At 45.1% G+C, this 14,858-nt stretch overlaps 1 protein-coding gene across 2 annotated transcripts in view; it reads right to left on the bottom strand.

Moving 5' to 3' along the window:
- LOC139420812 (rho GTPase-activating protein 26-like) overlaps positions 1 to 1,998 on the bottom strand; it is a 124,009-nt gene extending 122,011 nt beyond the window's left edge. The window contains exon 1 of one of the 2 annotated variants that reach the window (XM_071171107.1): positions 1,400 to 1,998. In XM_071171107.1, the coding sequence (XP_071027208.1) occupies positions 1,400 to 1,553 (154 nt within the window). In that variant the 5' untranslated portion in view covers positions 1,554 to 1,998. The remainder of the gene's footprint in view (positions 1 to 1,399) is intronic. The other variant, XM_071171106.1, reaches the window with a different exon arrangement.
- Positions 1,999 to 14,858: the final 12,860 nt, after the last annotated feature.

Here is a 14,858-nt window from a genome sequence, read left to right as displayed (position 1 = left end):
GATGGCGCACGCAGACAGGTCTGATCAGCATGTTAGGGTCGTTGTCCTGTTGGAAGGTGAACCTCCACCCCATCTGAGGTCCTGAGCTCTCTGGAGCAGGTTTTCATCAAGAATCTCTCTGTACTTTGCTCCGTTCATCTTTCCCTCAATCCTAACTAGTTTTCCAGTCCCTGCCTCAGAAAAACATCCTCACAGCATGATGCTGATGCTGCCAACACCATGCGTCATCATAGGGATGGTGCCAGGTATCCTCCAGATGTGACGCTTGGCATTCAGGTCAAAGAGTTCAATCTTGGTTTCATCAGACCTGAGAATCTTGTTTCTCATGGTCTGAGAGTCATTTAGGTTCCTTTTGGCAAACTCCAAGAGGGCTGTCATGTGCCTTTTACTGAGGAGTGGCTTCCGTCTGACCACTCTACCATAAAGGCCTGATTGGTGGATTTCTGCAGAAATGGTTGTACTTCTGGAAGGTTCTACCATATCCATAGAGGAACTCTGGAGCTCTGTCAGAGTGACCATTTGGGTTATTGGTCACCTCCCTGACCAAGGCCCTTCTCCCCCAATTGCTCAGTTTGTCAGCCACCTCTAGAAAGAGTATTGGTGGTTCCAAACCTCTTCCATTTAAGAATGATGGAGGCCACTGTGCTCTTGGGGATCTTCAATGCTGCAGATATTTTTTGGTACCCTTCGCCATATCTGTGCCTCGACACAATCCTGTCTCAGAGCTCTACAGACAATTCCTTCAACCTCATGGTTTCATTTCTGCTCTGACATGCACTGTCAACTGTGGGACCTTATATAGACAAGTGTGTCTTTCTAAATCATGTCCAATCAATTGAATTTAACACCGGTTGGACTCCAATCAAGTTGTAGAAACATCTCAAGGATGATCAATGGAAGCAGGATGCACCTGAGCTCTATTTTGAGTCTCATATTAAAGGTCTGAATACTTACGTAAATAAGGTATTTCTGATATTTTTAATACATTTGCAAACATTTCTAAAAACCTGATTTCACTTTGTCATTATGGAGTATTGTGTGTAGATCAATGAGGGGAAAAAAGATTTAATCAATTTTAGAATAAGGCTGTAACATAACAAAATGTGTAAAAAGTCAGGGGTTCTTAATACTTTCTGAATGCACTGTGTGCTACTTTAAATCTAAAATCCACTTTGCTATTAGTGAAAATATTTTGGGTAAACTACGTAAAATCATTAGAGATTTAACACATCGGTCTCTAATACATTGGGCAATGTCTTCATTCATAATTGTTTGGTAATTTAGCCGAACACAGTAGCGCAGTCATCGTCACAATAAAGTGCTACATTGTTGCAACTGTGTTAATGTCATGTGTACACTCCCTTTCTCCCCCCCACAAAGAGCAAATGGATTATCTTACTTTTCAGTGCTTGGATGAGCGCCTTCCCATCTTTGATCAGCTCTTTGATGAATTTATTGGTCTTGTCCAGTTCCAGTTCGTGAGACTTCAATCTGTCTCGGAACTGGGGACTGTCCAGATAGCAGTCACTAAACTCCAGAGCAGGCAGTCCCATGTTTCCTCCCAGTCCACAGTATCCGAGGTCGGAGGATGAAGAAATCTTTGACTTATGATGTGCAATCCAATTATAAGAAGGTAGTAGAACACAGAGAGCAATATTCAGACACCTGGCTACATTACATTACACACCCAATAACCTTCCTGACAACATGCAGGCGGGCAAACGTGGATCTGGCTTCTTTCAGCCTAGGATCCAAAAGGCATCACCAAAAAACTGCACGCGAAAAACTGTGCTTGTCCGGGAGGGAAGTGCTGAAATAATATTCAGTTCTTGGCTGTCAAAAATCCCAGGTAAACCTTCTGTGCATTCCTCATGATAACATCATATTAGTGATGAAAAGGGGAAGAAAGTGAAACGACGAGACACGGTAATAGTTGCGGATTCTTCGACTGGGCGATTAAATTGCAGTCCTTTTCTCTCAAGCTCTGGCGTCCGTACCAACCTACCCCGAAACAGATAATCTTATGATGGATGCGGCTGTAGACCAATAGTATTGCTGAGTTCCAAAACGGTCTGAGGAGGCAAGCCACACTACCAATGACTGCACTACATTTGCAGGAGATGGGTGCGTAAAGAAAGAGCTGGCTGGTCAAGAACGCATCGAAGTCACTTCAGAAAGGGGAATTTATCTGGGGGGGTTACATCAACCTGCTCAGGCTCGGATTAGCAAAGCGACAAATTGTTGTTTAATCTTAAAACTGTTTAAATTACGAGCCCATTTAGTGAGCAAGTGTTAGGCCTGGGTAAATCCACACATCACAGGCCTTTATTTAATCTGCTACACTTGCAAATCGAAATGTTATCAATAATGGGACCGTAAATCAATCACAAACTCAACTAATGCCTTAACTGTTCATTGCAGTTTGAAATTAATAAATTGGCTTGTTTATACATGATATATAACCCCTTTATAAATCATAGAGTGTATGTGTGTGTGCGCGCGGGCGTGCGTGCGCGCGCGTGTGTGTTTGTGTCAGTCTAGACAGAGTCTGTGCTGTTTATCTATGTAACAAATCATCACCTCATGTCAGGGAAAAGAGTTATTTCGCTTAAGATTTTAGCAGTGCAGTGGAGATACAAGTCCACACTTGTTTGTGGTTACTGTGTTGGCAACTCCAGATTTAGATGTGCAACTTCCTCCAACACAGTACGATCATGATGAATGCTAATTCGGCTATTCAGTTTCCATACAGTTTTAATTTGCAATTGCAAATACTGCTAAAAATCTGCAACTGTAGGGATTTCATACCGATTTGAGCCTACAAATAAGATAAGATAAAAATGATTTATTGCTTGGGGTCTACTTTACCAATGGGTTCCATTCGCTCCTAGAATTAATCATATCATTTTACATCTGTGAGGGGCCTTCAACCAGCCCTCTCGTTGTAAATAACGTGACTCTGGATCATTCACTTCCTTGCATGTTTATTACTTACTCTGGAACACTGTTTGCATTGACCCCCTTATTTTATTCTTATCTATTATTATTTTTCTTGCACTGGCTCGTTGTACACACACACACACACACACACACACAAACACACACACACACACACACACACACACACACACTCTTCACACACGCTGCTGCTACTCTCTGTTTATTATCTATGTGTACCTACATGTCCATATTACCTCAACTACCCCGTACCTCTGCACATTGACTTAGTACCTCTTGTATGTACCCTCATTATTGTTATTTTTATTGTGTTACTATTTTTCCTTTAGTTTATTTAGCACATTTATTTTACTTACTTTTGAAAAACTGCGTTGTTGGTTAATAAGGGCTCATAAGTAAGCATTTCACTGTAAGGTCTACTACACCTGTTGTATTCGGCACATTCTGTACACTTTTAGAAAAAAGGGTTCCAAAAGGGTTTGGTTGTTCCCATAGGATAATCATTTTCAGTTCCAGGTAGAACCCTTCTGGGTTCCAGGTAGCATCTTCTGTGGAACGGGTTCTTCCTGGAAACAAAAGGGTTCTACCATGAACCAGAAAGGGTTCCTCAAACGGTTCTCCTATGAATAACCCTTTCTGGACTAGGTAGCACCTTTTTTTCTAAGTGTAGTAGTCTATAGTATTATATTATGGGGTGGTTTGTTCCAGCTGCTTTCATCTAAACACAGGAGGTTGGAGGCACCTTAATTGGGGAGGACGGGCTCGTGGTAATGACTGGAGCGGAATCAGTGGAATTGTATCAAATACAGATGTTTGATGCCATTTCATTCGCTCCGTTCCAGCTGTTATTATGAGCCGTCCTCCCCTCATCAGCCTCCACTGCAACAATACCATAATAAACATTTACATTGAATGTTCTACAAGACGTGGGAGCAGTTTAACAAAATTGTATAGGCTAAGAATGAATTTTGAAATCACAAAGTTCATCCAAAATATTATTCCTTGTTGAATGAGTGGTGTGTAATCAACCATGTGGAACTCTTAACCAACCATGTCAGGAAACTAAGTACATGCACCATTCCCTGGGGCCTGAGCCAGTGACTCATACAGAGAGGAGAAAGTCTTCCCCTCTGGTTGACATGCTGGGAAGGAGAATGCCCCTCTCTCTCTCCAGTCTAAACCAGGGCTAGCCTGGGTAATCCAGCCCCAGCCCACTGAGAGGTAGCAAGAGACACAGTGGACCTTTGAGTCCCCCCACTATCCATCTACAAGCTTTTTTCTATAGAGGGAACCTCTCACACAAGGTGGTTAGAAACCCCTATCAGGAAGTCTTGAGAGAGCTCTCTCATACGCTCATCAGCCAGGCCGGCCAGGGGTGATCTCATAGCTGGGACATTTCAGCTAGGCTCCAGAACACTCAAAGATGGGAAAGACACTTAAGAACCTGCCATATTCTCTTCTCTTCTTTCCAGAGAAGCCAGGGGCCCATTTCTGTCATAATGCTGGGGTTATACAATTCACAAATGGATTACACTGGGTGTCATTCACCAAAGGAAGTCTTAACATGCCGGCCCTAAGGCATGGGCTGCGCCTCGCTTATTGGTAATGACTACCTCTACTTCCTCTGCATAGTGCCCCCAGAGAACACTTACTATTCTGTGATTGGATTGGAATCCTGTGATTGGAATCTACTGTATTTACAGTATGGGGCATTTGTAAGGAGTGCTTATATTTTCATTGATGGTCTTTTTTGCCGTCTCCTGGTTGAAGTAAGTACTGCAGGGGGGCTCATCAAATCCAGGACTTTCAAGTTGCTGTGAAAAATTAATAGGTGAGGAATAACTAGGTAAGTGTGTGTGTGTGTGTGTGTGTGTGCGTGCGTGCGTGTGTGTTGCTATTACCATGCAACGATCATGATGTTTGAAGTTCACATCTCCCTCAAAGTATCCCTCTTTAACCATACTAATCAACAGCGTGATGATACACGTTCGCACCTCTCCCAACACCTGTATACTGTGTACGTATGTGTGTCTTTCGGAAGGGGTTGGGTTAAAAGAGGAAGTCAAATTTCGGTTGGATCTTGTGTGCAACTGATCAGAAAAGGGATCTTAATCTTAATCAACTGTAACATTTAGATTTTTCTATGGAAATCTGTTATGTTTGGAAACACTCCATTTATCCTGCCTCCAATCTAAGTCTTTAAAGCTAGAATCCATCATTTCTACATTCATTGTTTGACTTATGAATGTATTATATTGGAAACCATTGGTTCTTGAAGAACATGACTTATAAATAGTTCAACTGTTTTACCCCATCAGAACCCAAAATATAAGCTTGTTTTACTCCAATGTTTGTAAACAAAGTAAATGTTAAAAAATAAAATAAAATAAAAATACTTTATAGCCTCAAAACATGGTTAAAACTATAATATTGATATCATGCATGGTCAGTCCTTGCATCCATAGCTCTGTCTATAATTTTGAGAGTGGTTGCATTTCTCCAGGCTCATCCCTCAGCTTTTCACAGAAGCAGATGTGTTATTGTTTCATTTAAGGATTCTAGCTTTAACGTTGCCTGATGTATTTTCAACATTCTTTCACTTGCATCACTACATTCACCCCAAAGCCTTATGATTACAAACATATGGATGAAATACTGGCATATGCTCACCTCAGACCCAACACTCAGCCAGGAATTCAAGGAACCCCCCAACAAACGTGCCCCCAATCTTCACAGTGGACTAGTCCAAGCCAGCTTTAACACGGTCCTAAACAAAACCCTCCTTACTCCCCTGAGAGATGGAAGCTACCCTTGTGGCAATTGTGCTCAGTGCAACAACACCAAAAACAACTTGAGTTCTGACAGCCTAGGTCTGGAAAAGCATACTGTGTTAAAGGTGTGGTCAGATGCAACACAAAAAAAATGGATTTACATTCTATGCTATGTTTGTGACTAAATGTACTTGCGCAAGACATCCAGATGCTTGAAACAGAGAATAAGCAAACGTAAGACTTCTTTCTAAAAGACGCAAGGATGAAAAAGTTTTATTTTCACTCTGTCCAATGCTCTCTCACAGTGTCTCTTCTCAACAATTCCAGAGCATTGAGAAGGTGGAAGTGTCACCAAGAACAGAGGATAATGACCTTATCCATACTTTAGGTACCCTACAGCCGTTAGGACTTAATGAGGATTTTGATATGAGGGTCATGTTGTAAATTCCTATTGTCATCATCTTTGCTTCATTGTATTAGGGTGTCCTGTATTCATGGCGGCCTATTGGCCCGATACGTCCCCGACAGGTTACCTTAACCTTTACATTTATCTAGTTATTTTGTTAGATTTCTCCTGGTTCTACATATGTATATAGTGTTGTATAAGTGTTTACCTTTAATCAATTTTTTTTGCCGCTTTTCAGCTGTGTTACTGTTTTTGAGAGTATGGTTTCCGTATACTAACTAGATAGAATATAACATACTATAGATGTATTTCTACTAGAACAAAAAACAATGTTTTAAAAAAAATGTGTTGTTAGCATTAGGAACCCAGTGTTTTGTTCTTGTAGAAATACATCTATAATATGTTTTTTTCTATCTAGTCTTTATATTTCATTCTAATATTATGACATCTAGTGACCATTTTGGGTACTTTCGATTAACACAGGTGTCTGTGATTATATCTGTCTCACTGTGACTGCGTTTAGACAGGCAGCCCAATTCAGATTTTTCCACTCACTAATTGGTCTTTTCACCAATCAGATCAACTGATCTGATATGAAAAACTCTAATGTGATTGGTCAATAGACCAACTAGTGAAAAAAGATCTGAATTGGGCTGCCTGTCTAAACGCAGTCACAGTGAGCCAGATATAATTACAGATACCCGGGGTAATCTAAAGTACCCAAAAGAGCCATATAAAGACTAGATAGAACATAAATGCAGCCTGTGTGGCCTTATTTGTCCCACTATTGTTTGTGAGGACATACTCTTCTGAAGATCGACAGACTGAAAGCTCAGCCACAATTAACTACATTTGCATCTAAATGGAAGTGTGTGGAAACGTTTTCTTGTTTCTCCAACTTAGCCTGTATTATAAATGATTGAACATGCAGATGTAGAATATGAATTATGGAATGGCCACAGTTTGGGAAAGCACCCGTGAAGACTTAAAGCAGCAGTCCACATGAGGCAGAGTAAATTATTAATCCAGCCTGCACTTCGTATGTTGGTGACAGTGTGGCTCCACAGCAACACCCACTGCCTTGCTTTGCTTGCCAACCACTGTAAAAATAGAAACAAACAGAGGATAACAAGAGGTTCAATTTTCTCTTACTGCAATGTCATGGAGGGAGTTACGGTGTAACACTGTCACTCAACACTGTTTCAATTTAATGTTGTTTATGTGACGGTTTTACTTTACATTGCCTTCAGAAAGTATTCACAAATCAAATCAAATGTATTTATATAGCCCTTCGTACATCAGCTGATATCTCAAAGTGCTGTACAGAAACCCAGCCTAAAACCCCAAACAGCAAGCAATGCAGGTGTAGAAGCACGGTGGCTAGGAAAAACTCCCTAGAAAGGCCAAAACTTAGGAAGAAACCTAGAGAGGAACCAGGCTATGTGGGGTGGCCAGTCCTCTTCTGGCTGTGCCGGGTGGAGATTATAACAGAACATGGCCAAGATGTTCAAATGTTCATAAATGACCAGCATGGTCCAATAATAATAATTACAGATAGAACAGTTGAAACTGGAGCAGCAGCACGGCCAGGTGGACTGGGGACAGCAAGGAGTCATCATGTCAGGTAGTCCTGAGGCATGGTCCTCCGAGAGAGAGAAAGAAAGAGAGAAAGAGAGAATTAGAGAGAGCATACTTAAATTCACACAGGACACCGGATAGGACAGGAGAAGTACTCCAGATATAACAAACTGACCCTAGCCCCCTGACACATAAACTACTGCAGCATAAATACTGGAGGCTGAGACAGGAGGGGTCAGGAGACACTGTGGCCCCATCCGATTCACACCCCTTGATTTTTTTCCACATTTTGCTGTGTTACTGACTGAATTTAAAATTGATTAAATTGAGATTTTTGTGTCACTGGCCTACACATAATATCCCATAAAGTCAAAGCGGAATCATGTTTTTAGATTTTTTTTTACAAATTAATAAATAATGAAAAATCGAAATGTCTTGAGTCAATAAGTATTAAACCCCTTTGTTTATGGTAAGTAATAAGTTCAGGCGTAGAAATTTGCTGAACAAGTCACATAATAAGTTGTATGGACACGCCGTGTGCAATAATAGTGTTTCACATTATTATTTTATGACTACCTCATCTTTGTACCCCACACATAAACTCAGCAAAAAAAGAAACGTCCTCTCACTGTCAACTGGCTTTATTTTCAGCAAACTTATGTTTGAACATAACAAGATTCAACAACTGAGACATAAAACTGAACAGTTCCACTGACATGTGACTAACAGAAATGGAATAATGTGTCCCTGAACAAAAGGGGGGTAAAATCAAAAGTAACAGTCAGTATCTGGTGTGGCCACCAGCTGCATTAAGTACTGCAGTGCATCTCCTCCTCATGGACTGCACCAGATTGGCCAGTTCTTGCTGTGAGATGTTACCCCGCTCTTCCACCAAGGCATCTGCAAGTTCCCGGACATTTCTGGGGGGAATGGCCCTAGCCCTCACCATCCTATCCAACAGGTCCCAGACGTGCTCAATGGGATTGAAATCCGGGCTCTTCGCTGGCCATGGCAGAACACTGACATTCCTGTCTTGCAGGAAATCACGCACAGAACGAGCAGTATGGCTGGTGGCATTGTCATACTGGAGGGTCATGTCAGGATGAGCATGCAGGAAGGGTACCACATGAGGGAGGAGGATGTCTTCCCTGTAAAGCGCAGCATTGAGATTGCCTGCAATGACTACAAGCTCAGTCCGATGATGCTGTGATACACCGCCCCAGACCATGACGGACCCTCCTCCTCCAAATCGATCCCGCTCCAGAGTACAGGCCTCGGTGTAACGCTCATTCCTTCGATGATAAAAGCGAATCCGACCATCACCTCTGGTGAGACAAAACTGCACCTCGTCAGTAAAGAGCACTTTTTGCCAGTCCTTCTGGTCCAGCGACAGTGCGTTTGTGCCTATAGGTGACGTTGTTGCCGGTGATGTCTGGTGAGGACCTGCCTTACAAGGCTACAAGGCCTACAAGCCCTCAGTCCAGCCTCTCTTAGCCTATTGCGGACAGTCTGAGCACTGATGGAGGGATTGTGCGTTCCTGGTGTAACTCGGGCAGTTGTTGTTACCATCCTGTACCTGTCCCACAGGTGTGATGTTCGGATGTACCGATCCTGTGCAGGTTTTGTTACACGTGTTCTGCTACTGCGAGGACGATCAGCTGTCCATCCTGTCTCCCTGTAGCGCTGTCTTAGACGTCTCACAGTACAGACATTGCAATTTATTGCCCTGGCCACATCTACAGTCTTCCTGCCTCCTTGCAGCATGCCTAAGGCACGTTCACGCAGATGAGCAGGGAGCCTGGGCATCTTTCTTTTGGTGTTTTTCAGAGTCAGTAGAAAAGCCTCTTTAGTGTCCTAGTTTTTATAACTCTGACCTTAATTGCCTACCGTCTGTAAGCTGTTAGTGTCTTAACGACCGTTCCACAGGTGCGTGTTCATTAATTGTTTGAACAAGCATGGGAAACAGTGTTTAAACCCTTTACAATGAAGATCTGTGAAGTTATTTGGATTTTTACGAATTATCTTTGAAAGACAGGGTTGCCAGAGAGGAAGGAAACCGCTCACGGATTTCAACCTGGGGCCAATAGTGACTTTAAAATATTTACAGAGTTTAATGGCTGTGATAGGAGAAAACTGAGGATGGATCAACAACATTGTAGTTACTCCACAATACTAACCTAAATGACAGAGTGAAAATAAGGAAGCCTGTACAGAATACAAATATTCAAAAACATGCATCCTGTTTGAAATAAGGCACTAACTTAACTTTATGCCCTGAATACAAAAGTGTTATGTTTGGGGCAAATCAACACATCACTGAGTACTACTTTTCATATTTTCAAGCATAGTGGTGACTGCATCATGCTATGGGTATGCTTGTCATCGGTAAGGACTAGAGAGGGTTTTTTTTATAAAAAGAAACATAATAGAGCTAAGCACAGCCAAAATCATTGAGGAACACTGGGTTGTCTGCTTTCTAACATACATTGGGAGACAAATGCACCTTTCAGCAGGAAAATAAAAATATATGTATTTAATCCATGTCAAGGAAAATTGTATATTTGTGCTTTTCCAATAGTCCATTTGACTGGGTTCATGCAAGTGACTGATTGAACATGCCTGGGAGGAATCCTCAGTATAAGCAATTTGGCAGTATGCCCAGAACATTGTTTTGAGAACGGAACGGGGTGTCTCAGTTTCAAAGTCTCAGCTTGGAGAGAAGAAGCCTTGTGAGGTATTGGTCGGGCACATGCATGAGCCAAACGTAATGATGAATTAATTATCAATAATGAATAAGCTAAATCATACAAATATAACTTGTCTGTGTAAGCAGTTTATAATAAAACTAGAGGTACTGCCCCAGGCAGAGCTCCCAACTGACGTGTACTATTGTGCATTAAGTTTGTTGGAACCTCTCCAGCTTGCTGATAATAAAGAATGATTCATTTAAGATTGACTTCGGGTGTCCCTGGTGGTAAGTTACACAACATTTGTTTTGAATTCATGCTGTAACACAACAAAATATGGAATATGTGAAGGGGTCTGAATACTTTCCGAATGCACTGTATCATATAATAGGTAGCATTCTCATTTCTCGGTGCAGGCCAGCATCCCTCCCTGAGTTAGTGGTTTAAATATAGGTTTCTGATGCCCTGCTCTCCAGGAGAGAAGCTGCCCGGAAGTTAATCCAGCTCCGGCAGGACGCCTGCAAAGTGGTCGACTATGTGATGGATTTCCACCCATTTGGCAGCGGAAAGTGCGTGGAACCCGGAAGCATAGTTCAACATGTTCCTGCATGGCATCTCGGAGGAGGTTAAGGATGAGCTTGCGGCTCGGGAATTGCCCACGGATCTTGACTCCGATGGGAGATTGTGAGAACAACGGATGGAGAGGGAATTCGACGTCACTCGCATGTCCAGGGATTCCACCTTGCCTCCGAGCCATCTCGGAAGTTCACGATGGTCCCATGTACGAGAGCACCCGAGGTTTCCCGACCTTCCTCGAGAGTCAGCGAAGAGGGCCAAGGCACTGTTTCCCGAGTCCATGCAACTAGGCAGAGCTGGGCTGTCGTGAGCGGAATGGCAACACAGGATCAGCACAAGGAGCTGTCTGTATTGCGGGACTTCGGTCATTTTGTGTCCTCATGCCCGGTAAAGGACCAGGCTCACCAGGGAGCGAGTACTCTGGTGGGCCATATGGAGAACGTTTCTGCTTCCTTTACTCATACTCCTTTTCATGTCATTCTGCTGAGGGGGAACCAGTCCAGATCTCTCCGGGTCCTCATTGACTCTGGGACCGATGAGAGCTTTTTGGACGCCACACTGGCTTCCGAGCTGAACATCCCCACTCAGCCTCTCTCCATTCCCATGGATGTTACAGCGCTGGATGGGTGCTCTATTGGTCGGTTCACCCATACCACCACTCCCATCAACCTACGTGCATCAGGAAATCACAGCGAGACCATTCAGTTCCTGCTCATCAAGTCCCCCCAGATTCCCGTAGTGTTGGGATTCTCTTGGCTCCAGCGGCACAATCCACTCATTAACCGGTCTACAGGGGCTATCATGGGCTGGAGTCAGTTCTGCCACGCCCATTGTCTGAAATCGTCGCAACCTGCCGTGAAGTCTTCCTGGGTCCTCGGAGGTGGCTCCGGACCTCTCCTCCATTCCCACGGAGTACCAGGACTTCCGGGAGGTGTTCAGCAAGCCCCGGGCCACTTCCCTTCCGCTGCACCGCCCCTATGACTGCGGGATTGGCCTTCTCCCTAGTACTACGCCGCCCCGGGGAAGTCTGTACTCTCTGTCGGGACCAGAGACCAAGGCAATGGAGAATTACATTGGTCACTCCCTAGCTACAGGATTTATTCATCCATCCTCCTCTCTCGCTGGCGCAGGGTTCTTCTTCGTGGAGAAGGACAAGACCCTGCGGCCATCCATTGACTACTGGGGACTCAATGACATCACTGTGAAAACCCGTTATCCGCTACCACTAATTTCCTCGGCCTTCAAGTCGCTCCAGGGCAACACAATTTTCTTCATGCTGGATCTACGAAATGCCTACCACCTGGTGCAGATGCAAGAGGGGGACAAGTGGATGACTGCCCTCAACATGGCCAGCGGCCACTACGAATATCTTGTCATGCCCTTTGGCCTCACTAATGCACCTGCTGTGTTCCAGGCTCTGTTGAATGAAGTTCTCCACGACATGCTGAACCGGTTCATCTTCGTCTACCTTGATGACATCCTCGTCTTTTCCCACTCCCCTCGGGAACAGGTGCTCCATATCCGGCAAGTTCTCCAGCGTCTTCTGGAGAACCAGTTATTCGTTAAGGTGGAAGAGTGCGAGTTCCATCACTCCCCGATTCCCTTTCTGAGCTACATAATCTCTGCTGGGAGTGTCCAAATGGATCCCGAGAAGGTGAAAACGGTTGTGGGTTGGCCTCAGCCTACGTCCAGGGTGCAGCTGAAACTCTTGCTGGGATTCGGCAACTTTTATCGCCACTTTATCCGGGGTTACAGCACCCTGGCTTCCCCCCTGTCTGCCCTCACCTCTACCAAAGTTCCGTTCACGTGGTCTATGGCCGCTGACCGGACCTTAAACACCACTTCACCATGGCTCCGATCCTGGTTCATCCGGGCCCTTCCCATCAGTTCATGGTGGAAGCCGATGCTTTGGATGTCAGAGTGGGGGCTGCCCTGTCCCAACTTTCTGCCCTGAACTTTAAGTTGCATCCCTGTGCCTTCTTCTCCCACCGCCTCAATGACACGGATAGGAATTACGATGTGGGGAATTGGGAACTTCTCGCGGTGAAGATGGCCTTGGAGGAATGGACACACTGGCTCGAAGGGATGGAACATCCATTCATTGTGTGGACCGACCACAAAAACCTGGAGTGAGGGTCCCTGCTTTTTACCCGGTTGAACTTTTCCCTCTCCTACCGGTCGGTGTCCAAGAACGTCAAGGCGGAAACCCTGTCTCGCCACTACAACCCAACGGCTACCACCTCGGAGCCCAAGACCATCCTTCCCACCTCGTGCCTGGCGATGGCACTCAGCTGTGGTATTTGGAAACAGGTCCCAGCCAAACCCTGGGGGGGGGGGGTCCAGATAATCGGATGTTTGTGCCTGATGCTGTCCGCTCCGCTGTCCTGGAGTGGGCCCATAACTCAAGGCTTGCCTGCCAGCCAGGTTCCTGGCTCCTGGCCTTCGTGCGACAACGCTTTTGGTGGACAACCGTGGTTCCAGACGTGGCTGCCTTTGTTGCCACCTGCACGGTCTGTGCATGGAACCAGAACCCTCGTCAAGCTTCGGCTGGCCTCCTCCAACCTCTGCCCGTCCCTCATCACCCTTGCTCTCACATTTCTCTGGACTTTGTCACGGTCTCCCCCATCCTGACCGTGGTGGATCGCTTTTCCAAGGCTGTCCACTTTATTCCTCTCCCCAAGTTACCCTCTTCCAAGGTGACGGCCCAGCTCATGATGCAGCACGTACTCCAGATCCATGAACTGCCAGTGGACATGGTCTCCGACTGCGGCCCTCATTTCTCGTCCAGGTCCTGGAAGGCGTTCTGCACCCTCATTGGGTCATCAGGCCAGCCTGTCCTCCGGGTTCCACCCCCAGTCTAACGGCCAGTCGGAGCGAGCCAACCAGGACCTCGAGACCACTCTGTGCTGCCTGGTCTTTGCCAACCCAACCACCTGGAGCCAGGAGCTGGTGTGGTTGGAATACGCCCACAACAGCCTTGACCCACTGATATCCCAGTGTCCCCTGGGATATTGGTCCCCGCTCTTCCCTGAGCAGGAAGAGGAGGTCGGCATACCTTCTGCCCAGGTGTTTGTCCGCCGCTGTCTCCTTAAGACCACCTCTAGGTATTGACGATAAGCGGATTGCCCAGCTCCCCGGTATTGTCTCGGGTAGAAGGTATGGCTATCCACCAGGGATCTGCCCCTCCGGGTGGAATCAAACAAACTCTACCCCGGTTTATCGGCAAGTTCGCCATTTCCATTAGCCCCTCTGCTGTTCGTGTTCTGTTGCCCCGTACCCTTTGTATACATCCCACCTTTCATGTGTCCAGAGTAAAACCCATGTCTCACAGCCCTTTGCCTCCTGTTTCCAGGATAATGTCTGGGTGTTGGAGTGTGCACTTGGCTATCCGTACATTTTAAAAACAAGGAAATCGTGCTGTCTGGTTTGCTTAATATAAGAAACGTGAAATGATTTATACTTTTACTTTTGATACTTAAGTATACTCACTGGGTGACTTTCACTATAAGTTGAGTAATTTTCTATTAAGGTAACTTTACTTTTACTCAAGTATCCACCACTGAATATAGCTCTGATGACAGCCTGCTAAAATTGATTTCGGTGACGCTGGTCGGCCACTGGATGATGGAGTAGAAATACAGATAGTCACCCAGGCAGCCACTGCACCACAGGGGCCAGTTCTCCCAGGAGACTGACTCACTGCTTCTTTTCCTACTCCTGCTGTTATTGCTTGGAAAAATAGGCTCTATATGGGTAGGCCTCGCATTCCTCCTGTGGCTTTTTTTTCTGTACCAAGGCCTGATGGATTTCCAAGACATTCCGGATGTGGAGTCTGGCTAAGGCTGTGGATGCTAATGATAACAGGGCTACCACTGGCTACCG

The sequence above is a fragment of the Oncorhynchus clarkii genome, chromosome 12 (genome assembly GCF_045791955.1).
Source record: "Oncorhynchus clarkii lewisi isolate Uvic-CL-2024 chromosome 12, UVic_Ocla_1.0, whole genome shotgun sequence".
Lineage (NCBI taxonomy): Eukaryota > Metazoa > Chordata > Actinopteri > Salmoniformes > Salmonidae > Oncorhynchus > Oncorhynchus clarkii.
The sequence above is the reverse complement of the archived record's forward strand: the minus strand, read 5'-3'. Positions and strand labels throughout refer to the sequence as shown.